This window comes from Hylobates moloch, unplaced genomic scaffold (assembly GCF_009828535.3).
Source record: "Hylobates moloch isolate HMO894 unplaced genomic scaffold, HMol_V3 SCAFFOLD_10, whole genome shotgun sequence".
Classification (NCBI taxonomy): Eukaryota; Metazoa; Chordata; class Mammalia; order Primates; family Hylobatidae; genus Hylobates; species Hylobates moloch.
Window position 1 is genome coordinate 69,472,683 of NW_026652285.1, and position 19,773 is coordinate 69,492,455.

The 19,773-nt window shown below is 40.8% G+C and overlaps 2 protein-coding genes and 1 pseudogene across 5 annotated transcripts in view; 1 reads left to right on the forward strand and 2 right to left on the reverse strand.

Annotated features, from left to right (window-relative positions):
• Positions 1-610, reverse strand: part of LOC116475299 (ankyrin repeat domain-containing protein 18B-like) — a 34,948-nt gene extending 34,338 nt beyond the window's left edge. The window contains 1 exon segment of the mRNA XM_058445919.1: positions 320-610. Within this exon segment, the coding sequence (XP_058301902.1) occupies positions 320-528 (209 nt within the window). The 5' untranslated portion in view covers positions 529-610.
• Positions 611-874: 264 nt separating this feature from the next.
• Positions 875-1,697, reverse strand: LOC116475435 (uncharacterized; annotated as a pseudogene).
• Positions 1,369-19,773, forward strand: part of CCDC180 (coiled-coil domain containing 180) — a 97,839-nt gene continuing 79,434 nt past the window's right edge. For 2 of the 4 annotated variants that reach the window (XM_058445515.1, XM_058445516.1), the window contains exons 1-6: positions 1,381-1,513; positions 4,260-4,350; positions 5,645-6,616; positions 9,785-9,825; positions 10,420-10,472; positions 11,170-11,186. The gene's annotated coding sequence lies outside the window, so the exon portion shown is untranslated. Of the gene's footprint in view, positions 1,514-4,259; positions 4,351-5,644; positions 6,617-9,784; positions 9,826-10,419; positions 10,473-11,169; positions 11,187-19,773 lie in introns of all 4 variants that reach the window. The other 2 variants (XM_058445518.1, XM_058445517.1) reach the window with 2 other exon arrangements.

Sequence of the window (19,773 nt, forward strand, 5' to 3'; positions counted from 1 at the left end):
GACACAGGGTTTAATCTGAGAACTCTTCGCCTACTGAAAATGGCTCATGGTATTTTTGACATGGGAATGAGTTCTCATTAGGCACCTCCCTATCATGTATATGGCTCCATGTTTTAAACGTGGATATACTTAACTTTGTGAGTTAAATCACTCAAATTATCCACCAAGCGCTACAGGCGGGAAATTGCCAGATGGAAAGCAGCTGAGGCTCCGTTTGGCTCCGCGGCTCGAGGGTCCCGGCGACCTCCAAGGCCCCGCCTCAGGAGCTACGGGGAAACCGGGCCTGGGGGCCCCCTCCCACCGCGGGCTGAGCCCCCGCTACCTGTCCTTTCTGTCGCGGGCGTCCAAGTCCCGGAACCTGCGAGTCAAGCAGCGCTCCACCTCCGCGGCGTCGCCCTTGATGGCCGCCCTGTGGATCTTCCGCAGTTCCCAGTCCGCGATGTGGTACCCCCGACCCGTGTACTCTTGGTCCATGGAGCTCAGGAGCGCCTGGCCCAGGCGTCTCCCGAAACTGAAGAGCTCCCTCATGGTGGCGACTTCTCAGACGCCCACCACCCGCTCCTGAGCCGCCGCGGCTCCTCCTGGCCTTTCCACCCCAACCCAGCTCCAATCCGCGATCCCCCTCCCCACCCCGCGATCCCCCCCTAAATCCAAGATCCACCCCCAAACCCGTGATCGACCCCCAAACCCAAGATCCACCCCCAACCCCACGATGTAGCTCAGAATCCGCGATCCAGCCCGGTCCACCATAGCCTTCAGCAGCGACACTCGCAGCCTCCGACCTCTCAGACCCAATGAGCTCAACTGAGCCGTTACTCGCGCGCCGGCAGCTGGGCGCTCCGACGTCTCAGACCGCGTGAGCCCAGAAAAGCGGTTAGGCGCGGGCCTGCAGCTCAGCGTCAGCCCGGACTCCGGAAGCGGCTCTCAAGCTCCCGTGGCCGGCAGAGGGCGGCTGCAGCTCGGGCGCAGGCGCCGCTGGCTTGCGGGTTCTCCTGGGCTCGCGGGGGACATCCGGGAACCGCAGGCGCGCATCCCTTCCCGCCTGAGGGCACGCCTGGCCGTGACTCCCGCCCCTCTACGCCTCCGAAGAGAGATCCCGGCCGCTCCAGGGGCCGTCCGCAGCCACCGGGGATGGGGCTGAGGGTCGGTTCCTGCCCCGGTGCAGCCGCCGCCGGGCAGACCGCCTGGCTTGGCCACAGCCACGGCGACATCTAGCCCCGGTTCTGCGAGGCTGAGCGCTCCAGCCAGCTTGGGAGTTGCCCGGCGCCTATAGCTGGGCGCCCAGGTGGTGGAGCATGGCCTGGGCGGCCTCTGGCCTGAGAGCCCGCCAGACCCTGCTCCCGCCCGGCTCCTCCTCTGCCAGAGCTGGAGACCTCTAGCCAGGGGCCCTCTGCAGCCACCGGGGATGGGGCTGAGGGCCGGTTCCCGCCCCTGTGCAGCTGCTGCAGGGGAGACCGCCTGGCTTGGGCGCAGCCACGGCGACGTCTAGCCCCGGTTCTGCGAGGCCTGCGAGGTTCGTGGAGACCTGTGAAGAATTTGGAGGAAGGAAATGAAATTTTCTGAATTACAAAACCTACTTTAAAAGCAGAGTAGATAATGAATTGGAAGAGACACAAGTGATAGTGGATAGCAGGAAGATGGTGGTACAGACCAGGTCAAAGATGAGTACCTGCAAGCAGGGCAGTGATTGTGGGCATGGAGGGGAGTTGTTTTATGTAAAATGCACTGGACTTGGTGATGATTGGAATATAAGGGATGACTCCTGAGTTTCCGGCTGGGGGAATGTAGTAGGAATTGGTGCTTTTCACTTAAATAGCACCTAGGATGATAGCACTTAGAAGATTGCATTCAGCATGGGGGAATAGGTTTGAAGAGAGGAATTAGTTTTAGATTTTGAATATTTGTATGTGAATTGCCTCTGGGACATTTCGGGTGAAGTCTAGAGAAAACTACGCTGATATTGCACAGGAGCACTGTCTAGGCTCTCAAGATAGACTTGAGTCATCAGGATGATTCAAGACATATGTGAAGCCCCCGACACCACTTAAAGAGTCAAAGAATGTTTCTAAAGGGGAGGAAGTCTAAGTACTGAACCCAAGGGAAACATAAGGTTTTTTTTTTTTTTTTGAGATGGAGTTTCGCTCTTGTCACCCAGGCATGGCATGATCTTGGCTCACTGCAAACTCCGCCTCCTGGGTTCAAGCGATTCTCCTGCCTCAGTCTCCCAAGTAGCTGGGATTACAGGCATGAACCACCATGCTCAGCTAATTTTTGTATTTTTAGTAGAGCTGTGGTTTCGCCATGTTGGTCAGGCTGGTCTCGAACTCCTGACCTCAGGTGATCCAACTGCCTCGGCCTCCCAAAGTGCTAGGATTACAGGTGTGAGCCACTGTGCCCAGCCCAGAAACATTAGTTTTTAAAAAGCAACAGAATGGTAAGGTGAAAGGTCTGGTTATTGTCAGGGGCCACGGAGAGATCAAGTCAGATAGGAATCAGTTAGATTTGATAAGGGGTTACTAGTGGCTTTGAGAAGATTAAGACTAGAGGGGCAAACATTTTTATATTTTGTGGCAAAGGAGATGCTGTCAAATTAGAGACTGGGGAAAAGGCGGAAAAAAGTCTGCAAGGAGAGAAATCAATACTCTTCATTGAGTGCCTACTGGATGCCAGATATAGATCTAAGTAAGCCCCAAATCCTGGAGTGATCTTCAATTTCTCTTATCCCACACTGGCAAGTCTTGCTGGCTCTAATATATTCCAGCTCATTGTATTTCTCTTCATCACCTCTGTGGCTAACATCCTTTTCTAGCCTAGACTTAATGTATTAGTTTCCTAAGAAGTCTGTGTTTCCAGTCCTGATTTGTTATAATGTATTCACCATACAGCAACCAGAATGACATTTGAAAAGAGTAAATTGGACCATTTCTCTCTCCCACTAACAATGAACTTTCCATGGCTTTCCATCACACCTAAGGTCCAAATTCCTTGTAACAGCCTGCAAGGTACAAAGTGAGGCCCTTGAAGTAGCATCTTATAGCTTCTTTGCTCTCTTAGTTTGAGCCACACTTTGTTTCTGTTGATGGAATGCAACCCCAGGTGAGTTGAGGGGCATCTGTATTCATTGCTTTGTGAGAATTATCTATTAGGTTAAAGCAAAGTCAGTGACACATGTGGCTATTGAAATAATTTTACTATTTAAGAAAACTACCAAATCCCTAGAGTTTGTAGGTAGTTGGCAGAAAATAAAAGTGTTCCTGTGTTCCTGCACCTGTCCTTGATCTCCCTAATTGTGTAATCACTTACATCATTATTTTTCCAGCTACCACACCTATATGTTGTGACTGCACAGGGTGAAAAAGTTTTAATCTCTCTAATGTTAACTCTTGGTCAGTTGCCATAGCCATCTATTAGATTATATCTGGGCTTTGAACAGAATGTTTAATTGCATTTTATTAGAGTTGTGTGCTATTGATAGAGGATAAGAGAGGGCCAGGTAAGCTTGATGGTGTAGGTATTGATTGTCTTAACCTCCCTGAGCTCTAGATTTAACGTTTAGTCTTTTTTTATTGGACAGCTTCACATCTTTAGGAATTTCAAATTCTATATGATGTTTGAATCTTCTCCAAGTTAGAAGGAGAAAATCTGTAATGGTCAATGCATATCAATTAAACTCTTCAGAATATGTGAGGTGATAATAATTACCATTTATTAAGTTCTGTAGGTCAGGAACTAAATGCTTTTTTTTTTTTTGAGACGGAGTTTCACTCTTGTCGCCCAGGCTGGAGTGCAGTGGTGTTCTCGGCTCACTGCAACTTCCGCCTCCCAGGTTCAAGCGATTCTTCTGCCTCAGCCTCCCAAGTAGCTGGGATTGCAGGCATGCGCCACCGTGCCTGGATAATTTTTGTTTTTTTAGTAGAGGCGAGGTTTCACCATATTGGCCAGGCTGGTCTCAAACTCCTGACCTCAGGTGATCCGCCTGCCTCAGTCTCCCAAAGTGCTGGGATTACAGGCATGAGACACCATACCTGACCCCTAAATGCTTTACAGTACAGAAATACTATGTTAGATTGTCTACTTTCGGGAGGAGGGGCAGCAGAAGGGGAGATCCTCTTATGAGGAAAAACTCCAAGTTTACATCCCTGTTATCTTTCCTCCAAATAGTTTCTGATAAAAGTTATTTGTTTAAAAATTATGTTTTAATTAGAATTTGATGGCTTTTAAAAAACTTTTACTGACACTCAACATGTTTGTTTTTGTAGGAGCTGACTAAGGCTTTGGAACAGAAACCAGATGATGCACAATATTATCATCAAAGAGCTTATTGTCACATTCTTCTTGGGAATTACTGTGGTAATTTTTCTTATAAAGTATATTGCCCCTTTTTAACAAGTTACTTGTACATTTTACCCATGACCAATTAATCAAACAAAATAAAGGTTGTCTTTGAGGATTTTTGAGTTGGTCTTTCATACAAGGTAAAGTAGCTCAAGTGTGACAGACATGTTGAGCAACACCTATTTAAATTTTATGGATGTCTCTTTTTCCTTCAGTGGGTGGATAATGTATATAGGTTTCATTCATAGTTATTGAGTAGGCTGATAAAGAATAGTATCACATTTGCTATTTGACAGAGTATTAAAATGAAATGCTTTTCTTTGTATTTTTTTATAAAAAAGAATGTGGCATGGTGGCTCACGCCTGTAATCCCAGCACTTTGGGAGGCCAAAGCGGGAGGATCACATGAGCCCAAGAGTTCAAGTCTAGCCTGGACAACATAGCAAGACCCTATCTATATTAAAAAATAATGTATTCCTGTACTGTGTAACTTTAAAAATTATTCTGATGAAGAATGTGGATAGGGAAAAACTGAGTATCTTTTTTTTTTTTTTTTTTTTTTTTAGATGGAGTTTTGCTCTTATTGCCTAGGCTGGAGTGCAGTGGCACAATCTCAGCTCACTGCAGCCTCTGCCTCCTGGGTTCAAGTGATTCTCCTGCTTCAACCTCCCAGGTAGCTGGGACTATAGGTGCCTGCCACCATGCCTGGCTAATTTTGTATTTTTAGCAGAGACGGGGTTTCACCATGTTGGCCAGGCTGGTCTCAAACTCCTGACCGCAGGTGATCAACCCACCTCAGCCTTTCGGAGTGCTGGGAGTACAGGCGGGAGCCACTGCACCTGGCCAAATTATATAAATGATGCTAATGAGAAAAGGAGATGAGTTTTGTCACACAGCTTTATTCACTGACCGAAGAGCTTTAAGAAGGAAGCTAAATGTTAAGCCAAAAGGAAGGTACAAGAGTAATATTTATTTGAATTCTGTGTTGGATTAGCTTTTCCTAATTTAAAACCATTTGGTGTTTCTATCAACTCGAAAACTTAGAAATCTAAAACTGGTCTGTATTCTGTGTGTATTTACTAGAATCTGTAAATAACTGACAAAACACCATCTTTTTCTTTTTTTCTTTTTTTTGAGACAGAGTCTCACTCTGTTGCCCAGGCTGGAGTACAGTGGCGCAATCTTGGCTCACTGCAACCTCTGCCTCCCAGGTTCAAGCGATTCTCCTGCCTCAGCCTCCTGAGTAGCTGGGACTACAGGCATGTGCCACCACATTGGGCTAATTTTTAATTTTTTTTTTTTAATACAGATGGGGTTTCACCGTGTTAGCCAGGCTGGTCTCGATTTCTTGATCTCGTGATCCACCTGCCTCGGCCTCCCAAAGTGCTGGGATTACACGCATGAGCCACCATACCCAGCCAAAAACCCATCTTTTTCTACATAGTTGCTGTTGCTGATGCAAAGAAGTCTCGCGAATTCAATCCAAATAATGCCACTGCTATGCTGAGAAAAGGGTATGCAATAGCTACTCTTTTTGTTGAGCTTGGACTGTAAACAGGAGATATGTAATTGGTTGAATGAGTTCAGTGTTAAGCTTTATAAGTAGTAAAATTCTGTATTTATAGCAGAGATATGATTCAATTTTAAATATAAAGTTATAGTTCTATTATTTTGTTAACCATAGTATGTGATGGAGATCTATAGTTAATATATTTAAAAATAGCGATGATTGAAATAACTGCAAGGTATAGATGAAACTGATGGACTTCACATTCTTTTTTTATTTAAAATTTGGAATTTACCATATTTAACTGACTAGAGGACATCCTATTCTTCAACCAAGCTGAATAGACTACATTTAATGGTGTGAAAGCTCTGTATCTATGTGCTTTATATCCCATCTTGTTTCTGTTGATAAGTGTAACTTTATTTTTTAAGTAAGAAATTGCTTTAATTCCTTTGTATATATTTTGGAATAAGCAAGTATGTACAATTAAAGTGAAATTCCTTCTGAAGTAAGTTCTAAAATTGAATTTTACTGGAAATTGTACTAGATGTTAACAGTATTTTAGAAAGTCTCTTGGCTTACTAACATATACTTAAAATAAATTTTTTCTTTCAACAATAGAAAATACTAAGATGTTTTTATTTAGAAAGAAGGCTATTTTCCAGATCTTGTGTGTGTGTTAATTTGTTTTAAATATGTTCATGCAGGATATGTGAATACCATTAAAAAAACTATGCTGCTGCTCTAGAAACTTTTATAGAAGGATAAAAATTAGTAAGTATTAAATTATGGTTTTATAAACTTATCCATTTCTGTCTTAAATGCCAAAGCTGAATTTTGTTAATGTTAATCTCAAGTTAATTACAGAAACCCAATACCTGTTTTTCTCACCTTAATTACATTTCATATTGATTGCAGATATGAGATCACTTAAAATTAGTTAAATTAGCCTTTTAGCATTTAAACCACAGATAAACTTATCATTAGAAGTAAAAAACTATATAGAAACACTTACCATGCTCTCTCTACTTAGTCTGGCTTTGTTTTTTTCTTTTCTTTTCTTTATATTATTTATTTATTTATTTATTTTTGAGACAGAGTCTCGCACTGTCACCCAGGCTGGAGTGCAGTGGCGTGATCTTGGCTCACTGCAACCTCCGCCTCCTGGGTTCAAGTGATTCTCCTGCCTCAGCCTCCCAGGTAGCTGGGACTACAGCTGTGTGCCACCATGCCCAGCTAATTTTTGTATTTTTAGTAGAGGTGGGGTTTCACAATGTTGGCCAGGATGGTCTCGATCTCTTGACCTCGTGATCCACCCACCTCGGCCTCCCAAAGTGCTGGAATTACAGGTGTGAGCCACCGGCACCTGGCCTGGCTTTGTTTTTCCTAATGGAAAAATGAAAGTTTAATTTGCTTTCTTGGTCAGAAGTCTGTTCATTTTAAGTTATTAAGAATGCTGAGATGGGAAATCTTAACAATAAGGTTTTTGTGGAGAAGTGAAGTGTACATTTGGATAAATTATAAGACAGTACAGAAGAAACCCAGAGTTTTGAGAGTATTGTTAGTTTTTAATGTGGTATTTTTGAGGGGAATATATGAAAATTATCACAGCATTGTGGATATTTAGACATATATAGGAATTGTGAGAGCAAGAATTTTAAAATCGGAAAAATACTAAGACAGAGGTTGTGAGTAATCCCAGAAAATTGTAGACTACATAATCCTACTTGTACTATTATTTTATCTTTATGTTATGATAGAGTTTTATCACAATTCTGTAAAGCAGTGGTTCTTAACTGGAAACAATTGTTTCCCAGGAAACTTTAGGCAATGTTTGAAGAGATTTTTGATTATCAAGAATGGTGGATGGGTGATGAGCTACTGACATCTAATGAGTATAAACCAGGGGGTGCTACGAAACATCCCATAATGGCCAGGACAGTCCTGCCCAACAGAGAAGTATCTGGTTCAAAATGTCAGTAGTGCTGAGTTAAGAAACTCTGCTCTTACGTATTATATGTTAAATTCTTACTCTGTACTGCTTTGAATGTTTGCTTTTCTGCTGTATACCTATTCAAAAAAGAATTTTAGGCCTGATTACACAAATGGAAGCTACAAATTAGGAAAAGAAAGGTCTGGGTGACAGGGCTTATTGTCAAATTTGCTTATCCCAGTTGCAGTTTTGGTATGTGAATAATAGGGCTATTCAGTCAGGAAGACAGCATACCTACACTCCTAGCAAATTCCAGAGTCAAGTTATCTAGTGCCTTGATACATACTTGAAAACCCTGAAAAAACATGAGTCATACCATCCTCTACATTTTCTTTTTTTTTGAGACAAGGTCTCACTCTGTTGCCCAGGCTGGAATGCAGTGGTGTGATCTTGGGTCCCTGCAACCTCCACCTACTGAGCTCAAGTGATTCACCCACCCCAGCCCCCCAAGTCACTGGGGCTATAGGCATGTGCCACCACATCTGACTAAATTTTGCTTTTTTTTTTGCAGAGACAGGGTTTCGCCCTGTTACAAAAGCTGGTCTTGAACTCCTGGGCTAAAGCGATCCACCTACCTCAGCCTCCCAAAGTGTTGGGGTTACAGGTGTGAGCCTTTATGCCTGACCTCATCCTCTACATTTCTAGGCCTTATTACTTTTAAGAGCAATAGAAAAGTTTCCTGCCTAAATTCCTTTCTTTTTTTTTTTTCTTCTTTTTGGACCTGGGGGCACAGCGCCTTACTCTTTCACCCAAACTTGAGGGCAATGGCACCATCATAGTTCACTGCAGCCTTGAGTTCCTGGGCTCAAGCTGTCCTTCTGCCTCTGCCTCCTGAGTAGCTGGGAATACAGGCATGTGCCATCACACTAAGCTAATTCATTAAAAATTTTTGTGTAGAGATGAGGTCTCGCTACATTGCCCAGACTGGGCTCTGAACTCCTGGCCTCAAGTGATCCTACTACCTTGGCCTCCCAAAGCGCTGGCATTACAGACATGAGCCACTGCACTTGGCCCCTAAATTCTTTTCTTGAGTTTTCTTTCTTTCTTTCCTTTCTTTCATTTTCTTTCCTTCCTTTCCTTCCTTTTTTCCTTTCTTTCTTTTTCTTTCTTTTTTTTTTTTTTGAGACAGAGTCTCGCCCTGTCTCCCAGGCTGGAGTGCAATGGTGCATGGTGCATTCTTGGCTCACTGCAACTTCTGCCTCCCGGGTTCAAGTGATTCTCCTGCCTCAGCCTCCAGAGAAGCTGGGATCACAGATGCGTGCCACCACGCCCAGTTAATTTTTTATCTTTAGTAGAGATGGGGGTTTCACCATGTTGGCCAGGCTGGTCTCAAACTCCTGACTTCGTGATCCACCTGCCTCAGCCTCCCAAAGTGCTGGGATTACAGACATGAGCCACTGCACCCGGCCGAATAATGTCTTAATATCATGCCATTGACATTTATTCTCTAATTACTTCAGAGGTGGCCTTCAGAAGAAGGCCGCTTTGGTAAAATTGCTATTAAGGATATTTCACTAAAAAAACAAATTTATCTTTAAATTTAAATCCAGGAAAAATTTAAGTTAAACTTTTAGGCTTCTATTTTTATCAGACAGGGTAAAAAATTTATAACTCAGAATATTACCTTTTCCCCTCTTTGTATGGTAGACTGCTTGGTTTTAGTTACTGATTATTTAAAATAATAAGTTATTCAAACCCTCTTCTCTAGAGTATAGTGTATGTGAGACAGTATATTTAAAATTTTTATTAAGGCCCATGTAGTTGTATTTCTTTTATAAATTAGTAAATTAGAAAATTTTGTTTTAAGAGATTTTTAATTTAAAATTTCCAGATTACTCTTGGCTGGAGTTAACTTGAATTAGTAGGCTTTTATTTAGAGTACTTTCAATGTTTTTAACGTATTTCACTATGCACTGTGTATAAATGTAATCATTGTTCTGTGTCTCCAGAAATGAATACTTTGTTTATGCATACATTTACGCTATTATCTGTAAGTATATAATTTATCACCTGTAGCCTCTTGACCCCCATGTAACTTGGATATATGAGAAAACTTCACAGAATTTAAAGATGCTTCTTGGTGTTGGTAGGAAAGGGATGGGAACAGATAAAGCCACTGAGAGAATAGTGGACTGAATAGGTAGCCGCATTGAAGAGCGAGCTGGGGCTGGGGAAGGCTTATGGACCTCAACTCGGCTCCCAGTTACCAAGCCTCCTCCCCACCATAACTAATGGCATTTTGGGAGTCTGATTTAGATCTGACTTTGTTGTGTGTATGAGGAAGCTTCTCTAAGGGCAGAGGGATTGAGGGAAATGTACATTATTTATATCTATGAAACTAGTGAGGTCGACTGTAGTTAAAATTAATTTTAAAAAATCAAAATGTTTCAGGATGAACAACTGTTAAATTATTGGTATGTTTATAGCTATAACAGAGTTTGCCATAAGTTCTGTTAAGACAGGTTTTATTCACTGCTGACCCCCCAGTGCCTAGAACAGTGCCTGGGATGTAGTCGGTATTTAATAAGTATTTGCTGATTAATAGGTTGTGCAGATGAGTGATGTGATAGGTTTTTCTTTCTAGGTGCAGATGCTAATTTCATGACTGGATTAAAAGGTGTCAAGAAGTTCAGAATGGTACGTAGATCTCCCATGGTATTTCAATTTAAAAAGAAGTAAACATTTGAAATTTTTTGGTTTAAACAAATTTGTTTTTACCTTTATAATTTATTTTAAATAGTACATGTTTCCTTAAATGTAGACTTCCAAAAATATACTGTTTTTTGCCTAGCTTCTTAGGTTGAAAAGGAGATTTGGGTGGATTTGCTGGTATGGCATATCAGTAAGAAATTACTAAGGAGTCTAGGCCAGGGCACGGTGGCTCACGCCTGTGATCCCAGCATTTTGGGAGGCTGAGGCGGGCGGATCATGAGGTCAGGAGATTGAGACCATCCTGGGCAACATGGGGAAACCCCGTCTCTGCTAACAAAATACAAAAATTAGCCGGGCGTGGTGGTGCTTGCCTGTAGCCCCAGGTACTCGAGAGGCTGAGACAGGAGAATTGCTTGAACCCGGGAGGTGGAGGTTGCAGTGAGCCGAGATCACGCCACTGCACTCCAGCCCGGGTGACAGAACGAGACTCCGTCTCAAAAAAAGAAATTACTAAGGAGTCTAAAATGAATTCAGGAGGCAAAATGAACCCACTTTTCTTTAGTTGAAAGGTACGGAGAATTGGCTTGCTTAATCAGTATGTTTGTGCAATAAAAATCATATAAATACCTTTGCCTTTAAATGTACTGTTAACTGAAAATGCTTCCTTTTTATGTTTTAATAGGCTCAGAATCTGAGGTGGTAAGTCCAGAGTTTTCATTCTTCATGTTTTTATTTACTTAGGTTAAATTTCAAGTACCAAATATATTTGAGACAGGACTCAGGATGAGCTCTCTGTCAGTTAAATATTAAGCAATTCCATTTAAGTACTGGTTCCTCTAGGAACTGAAATAAAACCATTTTTTCATAAATATGGAAATTTCTAGTCATGAAATTTATTGGGCTATTTTAATGAATTTATTGTGTGGTTAAAATCGATTTGGTATGTTTTAGTATGGTCAAAATGATTATTTATCTGTTCCTTACTAAAACCTTATTACATTTATTTAGGTCCAACAGTTTGAATCACTTGTAGGGCTTTTTATGATAAGCTAAGACAAAAGTTAAGGAAAACAGGGTATGTTTATCTTTAATTCAGTGTAATGATAATTGTTTTGGGCATGAAGACCTTCAAGTCTTTTCAGTTATTAAAAATTATGGTGGAATTGAATAAAAGTAACTTCTAATTTTATTTTTCTTAAAAGACAGTGTCTTGCTCTGTTACACAGGCTGGAGTGCAGTGGTGCCATCATAGCTCACTGCAGCCTCAAACTCCTGGGCTCAAGCAGTCTTCCTACCTCAGCCTCCCAAGTAGCTGGGACCATAGGTGCATGTCACCCCACCAAGCCCGCTAATATATACTATTTCTTTAAAAAGCTTTTTAGGCTGGGTGCAGATTCTTATGCCTGTAATCCCAGCACTTTGGGAGGCTAAGGCAGGTGGATCGGTTGAGGTCAGGAGTTCAAGACCAGCCTGGCCAACATAGTGAAACCCTGTCTCTACTAAAAATACAAAAATGAGCCAGGTGTGGTGGTAGGTGCCTGTAATCTCAGCTACTCAGGAAGCTGAGTGGGAGAACCCCTGGAGCCCAGGAGGTGGATTGAACAGTGACAAAAAAACACCACTGTACAGTAGTCTGGGGGACAAAGAGAGACACCCCCTTTTTAAAAAAAAAAAAAAAAAAAAGGACAAACTACCATAAAGATGAATCTGCTTTTTTGTTTTGTTTTGTTTTTTAATTAAGCTAAATATTATGTTACTTCATTATGCAGGAACAATGAAAAATTACAGTTTAACTAAGTTTTAGATTCCTTTATATTTTCAAAAAGAAATAAAGCTATACAATAGAATTAATATTCAGAGAATATTTAACTATCACTCAAAATATGTAGATAATAGCCAGGCATGGTGGCTCATGCCTGTAATACCACCACTTTTGGAGGCCAAGTTGGGCGGATCACCTGAGGTCAGGAGTTATAAACCAGCCTGGCCAACATGGCGAAACCCTATCTCTACTAAAAATACAAATTAGCTGGTCGTGTTGGCACACGCCTGTAATCCCAGCTACTCTGGAGACTGCAGCAGAAGAATCATTTGAGCCTGGGAGATGGAGGTTGCGGTGAGCGGAGATCACACCACTGCACTCCAGCCTGGGTGACAGAGTGAGACTCTGCCTCAATTAAAAAAAAAAAAATGTAGATAATAGTGTAACTTAGTAAGAAAAGTACTAAACTGAAAATCAAGAAATCTGACTCTGGATCTTTGCTAGCCCTGAGAATTTAGTCTAGGCACAAAATGACTGTAACTAAATTTTTAGTACCTTTGAAAGGAAGTCCATGGACCAAATGAGCTCTGGAGTCCTTTCAGATGTAAAATTATATGAAGGTATAATGATAAATGAGTTCAGGCGAATAAATGATATAGGTAGGCTTTTTCCATTACTACTCTTTTTTTACGTTTAATTAATTAATTAATTAATTTTTGAGACAGAGACTCTCTGTTGCCCAGGCTGGAGTGCAGTGGTACAACCCCAGCTCACCGCAACCTCAGCCTGCTGGGTTCAAGTGATTCTCCTGCCTCGGCCTTCTGAGTAGCTGGGACTACAGTTGCCTGCCACCATGCCCAGCTGATTTTTATATTTTTAACAGAGATGGGATTTCACCATTGTTGGCCAGGCTGTTCTTGAACTTCTGACCTTAAGTGATCCACCCGCGTTGGTCTCCCAAAGTGCTGGGATTGCAGGTGTAGGCCACGGCACCTGGCCACTACTCCTTTTTTATACAAAGTTCTGCAGCATACTGTGTTACTATTTATTAAGTTGAAGTTCTAAGGACATGTGAAGTTTCCTATTGTGGAATAGGATCAGGGTTGGCCTGTGTCATGAAGAATGGCAACTGGGCCTGCAGAAAGGAGACAAGTTCAGAGGGTTGGAGAAGGAAGTGCAAAGTGAAGTAGCTTTTTTGCATCTAGCTAAAAAGGATCTGCCTATGTATTTATTTAAAGATTGTGAAGAACAGAGCTGGTTAATTATGAGGCAGATTTATGAAATAGCTGCTTGGGACAATAGAAAGTGAGAAAAGGGATGAAATCTTATCAAGTTTTTTTTTTGGAGACAGAGTTTCGCTCTTGTTGCCCAGGCTGGAGTGCAGCGGCATGATCTCAGATCACTGCAACCTCCACCTCCTGGGTTCAAGCAATTCTCCCGCCTCAGCCTCCTGAGTAGCTGGGGTTATAAGCACACGCCACCATGCCTGGCTAATTTTTGTATTTTTAGTAGAAACGGGGGTTTCACCATGTTGGCCAGCCTGGTCTCGAACTCCTGACCTCAGGTGATCCACCCACCTCGGCCTCCAAAAGTGCTGCGATTACAGGCATGAGCCACCATGCCCGGCCCTTGGGGTGAATTCACCCCGGCCATCATGCCCTTGGGGTGAATTTGCCCTTGTGGAAATGTTGTTTTATTCCTTGTGGAAATGTTGTTTTATTCCTATTTTTAGTCAGAATAATTTTTCTGTATTAAACAATACAAAATGTGAAAGCCTGGAATTGTGGGAATTAAAAATGTATGTCTTAGAAGCAAAATAGTCTCCTTTTCTCTTACTAAAATTTGAGAAGTTTTGAAGTAATCCCTTTTTTTAATGTTCAGAGAAGAATATATGTATGTTAAAGAATCCTAGTGATAATGTAATGGAATGGGGTATCTGGGCATGATGCTCCTGCTTGTCTAAATACACATATATGGGAATTTTAAAAATTGTTGTTTTAACCTCTTGCTTCATATAGTGGTGGTGATAATAGTGAGAATTGTTTAATTTTTTTAAATTGAGTTAGTTAAAAATCCACAAATCGTAGATCTTAGAATGTGTTCTTGTTACTTTTCATATATTTTGTAACATATTTACATATTTTTAAAGAAGACTTTTACTCTACATAATTTTTAAACAGCTATACATTGTCAATATTTTTATCATGTCCTTACATATTCAACAGCAAAGTATTTCATCATATGCATGTACTGTACCTTATTTAGCCAGCTCCATTTTGTTTGTCCTGTGGATAATTATAATAGCTGTTTTGACTGTTTTACCACATTGCAGGCACTGTACTGTGTATTATCTCATGTAATTCTCATAGTTACTGCATGGTGTAGGTATTTTTATCCCCAATTTACAGGTAGAGAAACTGAACTCAGAGATGTTAAATAATTTGTCCAGGTTTTTCGGATTATACTGATGAAGATACTGATAACTAGCATTCTGTTGTCAGTTATTTGCCAGACAGGGTTCTTTATTTTTCTTACACATAGTATCATTTATTCTTGAGAACCCTAAATGAGTTATTCTTGAGAACCTAAATAAGTTAGGGCCTACTAAGTCATTTGCAATACAATACAATAGGAGAAACTGAGGCTCGCTGAGATTAAGTTGCTTGCTTATGGTTATACATCCAACCAATGGCACTTATTTCCAAGTTTTTCTGTTTACACAACTGATTGTTTTTGTCCCAATCCCTGCTTATTTTTGAGGAAATAAGCAAAAATTCTAGCTGAAAAAGACATTTCCAGCAAATTATTTCATATTTTGACTCCCTCCTCTCTGAAATATGGATAACAGTCTTTTTTTTAATAGGGTGATTTTATTAAGTGAGATAATGCATGTGAAGCATGTAGCACACAGGATATATAATAAGAGTCAATAAATGTTACTAGTACTATGTCTATTATTTTATTTTGGTTATTTAGATTTTTATTCAGGCTGTAAAAGCACTAAATGCATATTATAACGTATCATAGAAAATCTGGAAAAGATAAAGGAGCTTAGGAAGTAATCACTCAGACTCACCACTGATGACATTTTAACATGTTTCCCTCGGGATAATTCATTATTTCCTGATACATAGGTCGATCACTACACCTGACACGTACTGGAATCTTTTTACTTTTGGGAATATCTCTTCTGATTAATTACTTTAAGAAGAAAAGAGGCTGTGTCCTCATGTGCCAGCACTGTTTCTAGCTCAGAGTGGGTACTCAGCAAATGTTTGAAATGAGCTGTTAGAAGCTTGAGAGAAGACCTTTCAGGTCTTCTCCATTCATTGCCATTTTTTTGCATTTAAAAAATGATTATAAAAAGATTTTAGTTTAAAAACAAAGAAGGTAGATGTAATAGTTTGAGCTCAGGAAGACTGAGCTATTATCAGACAAAGGAATTTGATGTAACAATGAAATGTGCAAAGAGCTCAGTAAGAGTGTATTGGGAAGGTTGCATTCTGAAGATCAGGGGAACAATTATTTAATGAGTACAGTCTTGAAGTATATGTTTCTCAGAAGTTTGCCAATAAATTGCCCCAGCTCTTTAGTCTCTGAGAAAGATCTCTTCATGTTAGTCAGTAGTGGTAAGCGGAATCTTCCCACTTAAGATGGTGGTGTCTGGATATCATGATTGCGTAAGAGTAATCACATCTCTTTAATTTTGAAGTTTCTTTCATTGGAAAAAATTAAACTGTGCTATGCAGAGGAGACTTTAGAGGTGGATGAATGGTAATACATATAATGTTGAGAACTAATGATCCAGCACAGTAGGGATTCTTATTGATTACCCATGAATACCCTTTTGGGATATTAACACCTTGAGAGCCTTCCTGGTACATATGACAGCAGCATTCAAGCAAACTACCAAAGTTTTAAGTTAACTTTTAAAGTATTTTTGACTTAAATGAAAATGGAATGGTTTCTTAATGGTTGCGATAAAAACTTCTGAAATTGGACTAGTGCTAGTTCTAGAACTATCTTCCAGAATCACGACTTAAAACTTCATTTTTAAAAACATTGAAACATTTGAAAGTGCAAGCATTGAAAGTGAATTAAGTGTAAAAAGGAATTCATAGAAAATTAGCCCCTCCCTTCTTTTCCTTTTTTTTTTTCCTTTGCTGGGGGAGACAAGGTCTTACTCTGTTGCCTATGCTGGAGTGCAGTGGCACTATCATGGCTCACTGTAGTCTCAACTACCTGGGCTCAAGTGATCCTTCCACTTCAGCTTCCCAAAGTGCCAGGATTACAGGTGTGAGCCACTGCACCCAGCCCCCTTTACCTTTCTAAAAAAGATGGTTTAAGTGGTTTATTACATGCAGCTATTTTGGTGAATGATTAAGTATAATTTCACAAGTGGAGATCAGCTTGTCTCAGCTGAAATGGGTCGTTACTAAGAGCTTTTCCTTTGGCTTTATAAAGGCCTCTTTGTTCATGCTGCACACTTACTCAGGTTATGATGGCTGTCAGTAGATATGAATACTAGTCTGTGCTGCTTTTCAGGTGAAACAAGGAACTTTTATAGATGATGTGTACATAGTTACAGGAACATGAAGTGTGAATATAGGGTGCCCTGTGGCCAAGTTTAGTGTGGTAATGAACACAGTACTTTCCAGGCCCTCATTTTTCAGACGAGTTGAAAATTAAAGGAGCAAGATGCAGTTTTAATCTTTCAGATAATATTAACAGTTCTTTTCAGTAACCGTTGCTGTGTCATTGCCAGCTATTGGATTTCTGTCTCCTTTTGATAAATATCCCAGCAGTGACACCTTAAAGTAACCAAAGTACTATCACTTAATCCTGTGTATGAGAAATTACTGGTGGTATATTACTTTATAAAAAACCAGCTGGGCGCACTGGCTCACGCTTGTAATCCTAGCTACTCGGGAGGCTGAGGCAGGAGAATCACTTGAACCCGGGAGGCAGAGGTTGCAGTGAGCCAAGATCACACCACTGCACTCCAGCCTGGGTGACAGAGACTCTATCTCAAAAAAAAAAATCATAGTTTACTTTAGGAAATTCTAGAGATTCTTATGAAATATTTGTTTTTATGTATGTAGAGTTTAAACATGTAAATTACACTAAAGATACTATACTCTGCCCTTATCCCGGTGACATGGTTTTATATTTTTCTTGTTATGAAAACAGTTGTTTATTACATTTCTTTGCTCCTAAAGAAAATAAAAATAAACACTCGAGACCACATACCCCACATACACATACCATCACTTGATGTCTGATTAAAAATGTTAGCAACTTTCCCTATGTTAGCACTTTGTTAGGATATTTTAGGTGCAGATTTTGAAGGTCTTTTTGCTAAAGGTAGATGGTATAAAGATTACTAGGAATTGCTAGTTTAAATGAGTCATCTGATAAAAAGAAGTCAAAGAACCTAGTGGTGAATGGGCTTCTCTTTTTGTTAAGTCTGCCTTTTGATTTTTTAATTCTGTTTGCAAAAGTAATGATCCTTTTCATAGAAAAAAGTTAGAATATAACATTCTAACTCAATTCTTCATTTAAACTGTTTTATATAATGTTATGGTGCTTACTTTAATATTTGCGTTAAAAATGCTGATTTTAGCCAGTTAAAAATAGAGGTGAGAGCATTATTTGAATAAAGAAAACAAAAGGTAGATAAAAATACTATGTGAGTGTGTGTTTAGGGGTAAGGATAAACTCAGGGGACTAGCCTTGATTAGAGAGTAAAAGATGCTATTAGGATACTATTAATTTTTCATTTCAATAAGTGAACTTAGTCTAGCATTCAGAAGTTCTTATCAGTCTGCGTTCTGCTTCTTTTTCTTTTTTTTTCTGAGATGGAGTTTTGCTCTTGTTGCCCAGGCTGGAGTGCAGTGGTGCGATCTTGGCTCACTGCAACCTCCACCTCCCAGGTCTCAGCCTCCTGAGTAGCTGGGATTATAGGCATGCACCACCATGCCCAGGTAATTTTGTATTTTTAGTAGAGACGGGGTTTCTCTATGATGGTCAGGCTGGTCTCAAACCCCTGACCTCAGGTGATCTGCCCACCTCGGCCCTGCAAAGTGCTGGGATTACAGGCGTGAGCCACTGTTCCCGGCTCTGCTTCTTTTTTATTGTATTTTTCACTGCTCTGATTTTTTTTCAAGTCAAGTCCTGAACTTGATGCAAATTGGTCTTCTCCGTACTCCCTTATGCGGTGTCCTTGCATACCACAGTGCTCCAGTTAGGCCATTCCCTGTTCCTCTTGCAAATGCTTTTGCCCTCCAAAGCCCTTCAGGGTGTATAAAGCCTTTCTTCTTCACAGTCAGGTGTGGTCTCTCCTGAGCTTTTAGCACATTTATTTATTTAGAACTTTAGTAACTTTCTTAAAGTATCTCACATACTTCCAAATGGTTGAAGATGTGTCTTTAATATTTTAAAAATCCAGCCAGGTGTGGTGGCTCATGCCTGTAATCCTAGCACTTTGGGAGGCCGAGGTGGGAGAATGGCTTGAGGCCAAGAGTTTCAGACCAGCGTGGGCAACATAGTGAGACCCTGTCTCTACAAAAAATAAAAAAAAAATTAGCTAGGAGTGGTGGCACATGTCTATAGTCCCAGCTACTCGGGAAGCTGAGACTGGAGAATCACTTGAGCCCAGAAGTTCAACGCTGCAGAGAGCTGTGATCCTTCCACTGCACTCCAGCCTGGGAGACAGAGCAAGCCCCTTTCTCTACAAATAAAATAAAAATCCCCACCGTCTTGAGGACTATACCATCTTATACTAGGTGTTTAGTAATTATTTGTTGAATGAATGAATGCAAAAATGTTAGCATTAGTTGTATTATGTTTATACGGTGAAATGTTTCTCCACTGTAAAACAGGTGAATGCACATGTAAACACAGTAATTGTTTTAGAATCTGATTTCTTAATAGTGGCATTATTGACATTTTGGGGGATTGCCCTGTATATTGTAGGATGTTTAGTAGCAACTGTGGTCTCTACTCACTAGACTTCATTACCACATCTCCCCTCAACTCCAGTTGTGACAACTCGCAATGTCTCCAGACACTGCCATATATATTTTTGGGTGTTTCAGAGAAGCTGAATAAAAGTAGATCTCTCCATATTAACTAAATGATAATGATTAACATCTGTGTGGTACTTTGACTGCGTATAAAGTGCTTTCACATATATCACTCATTCATTAATTTGTTAAGCATTTACTGAGCTCTGCTACATGCTATATGCCTCTACTGGACACCAGAGTATAACATACTGGTGAAGTGCTCCTTGAACTTGAGGCGTCATAAAAAATGTGACTTCCCAAGAAAAGCCTTCTCCCACTTTGTTAACTCACTCTGCCCTTCTTACTGTCTAGTGCCACACTCTGTCTCCTTTGCAATATTTTCTATTCTGCTCTCCTTAAGGGTAGGCGTCATGTCAGTTTCTGTCACCTCTGTGAGGTCTTGAATGCAAGACCTAGTGTATTGCTAGGCCCAAAACAGGCACTCAATAAAAGCAGT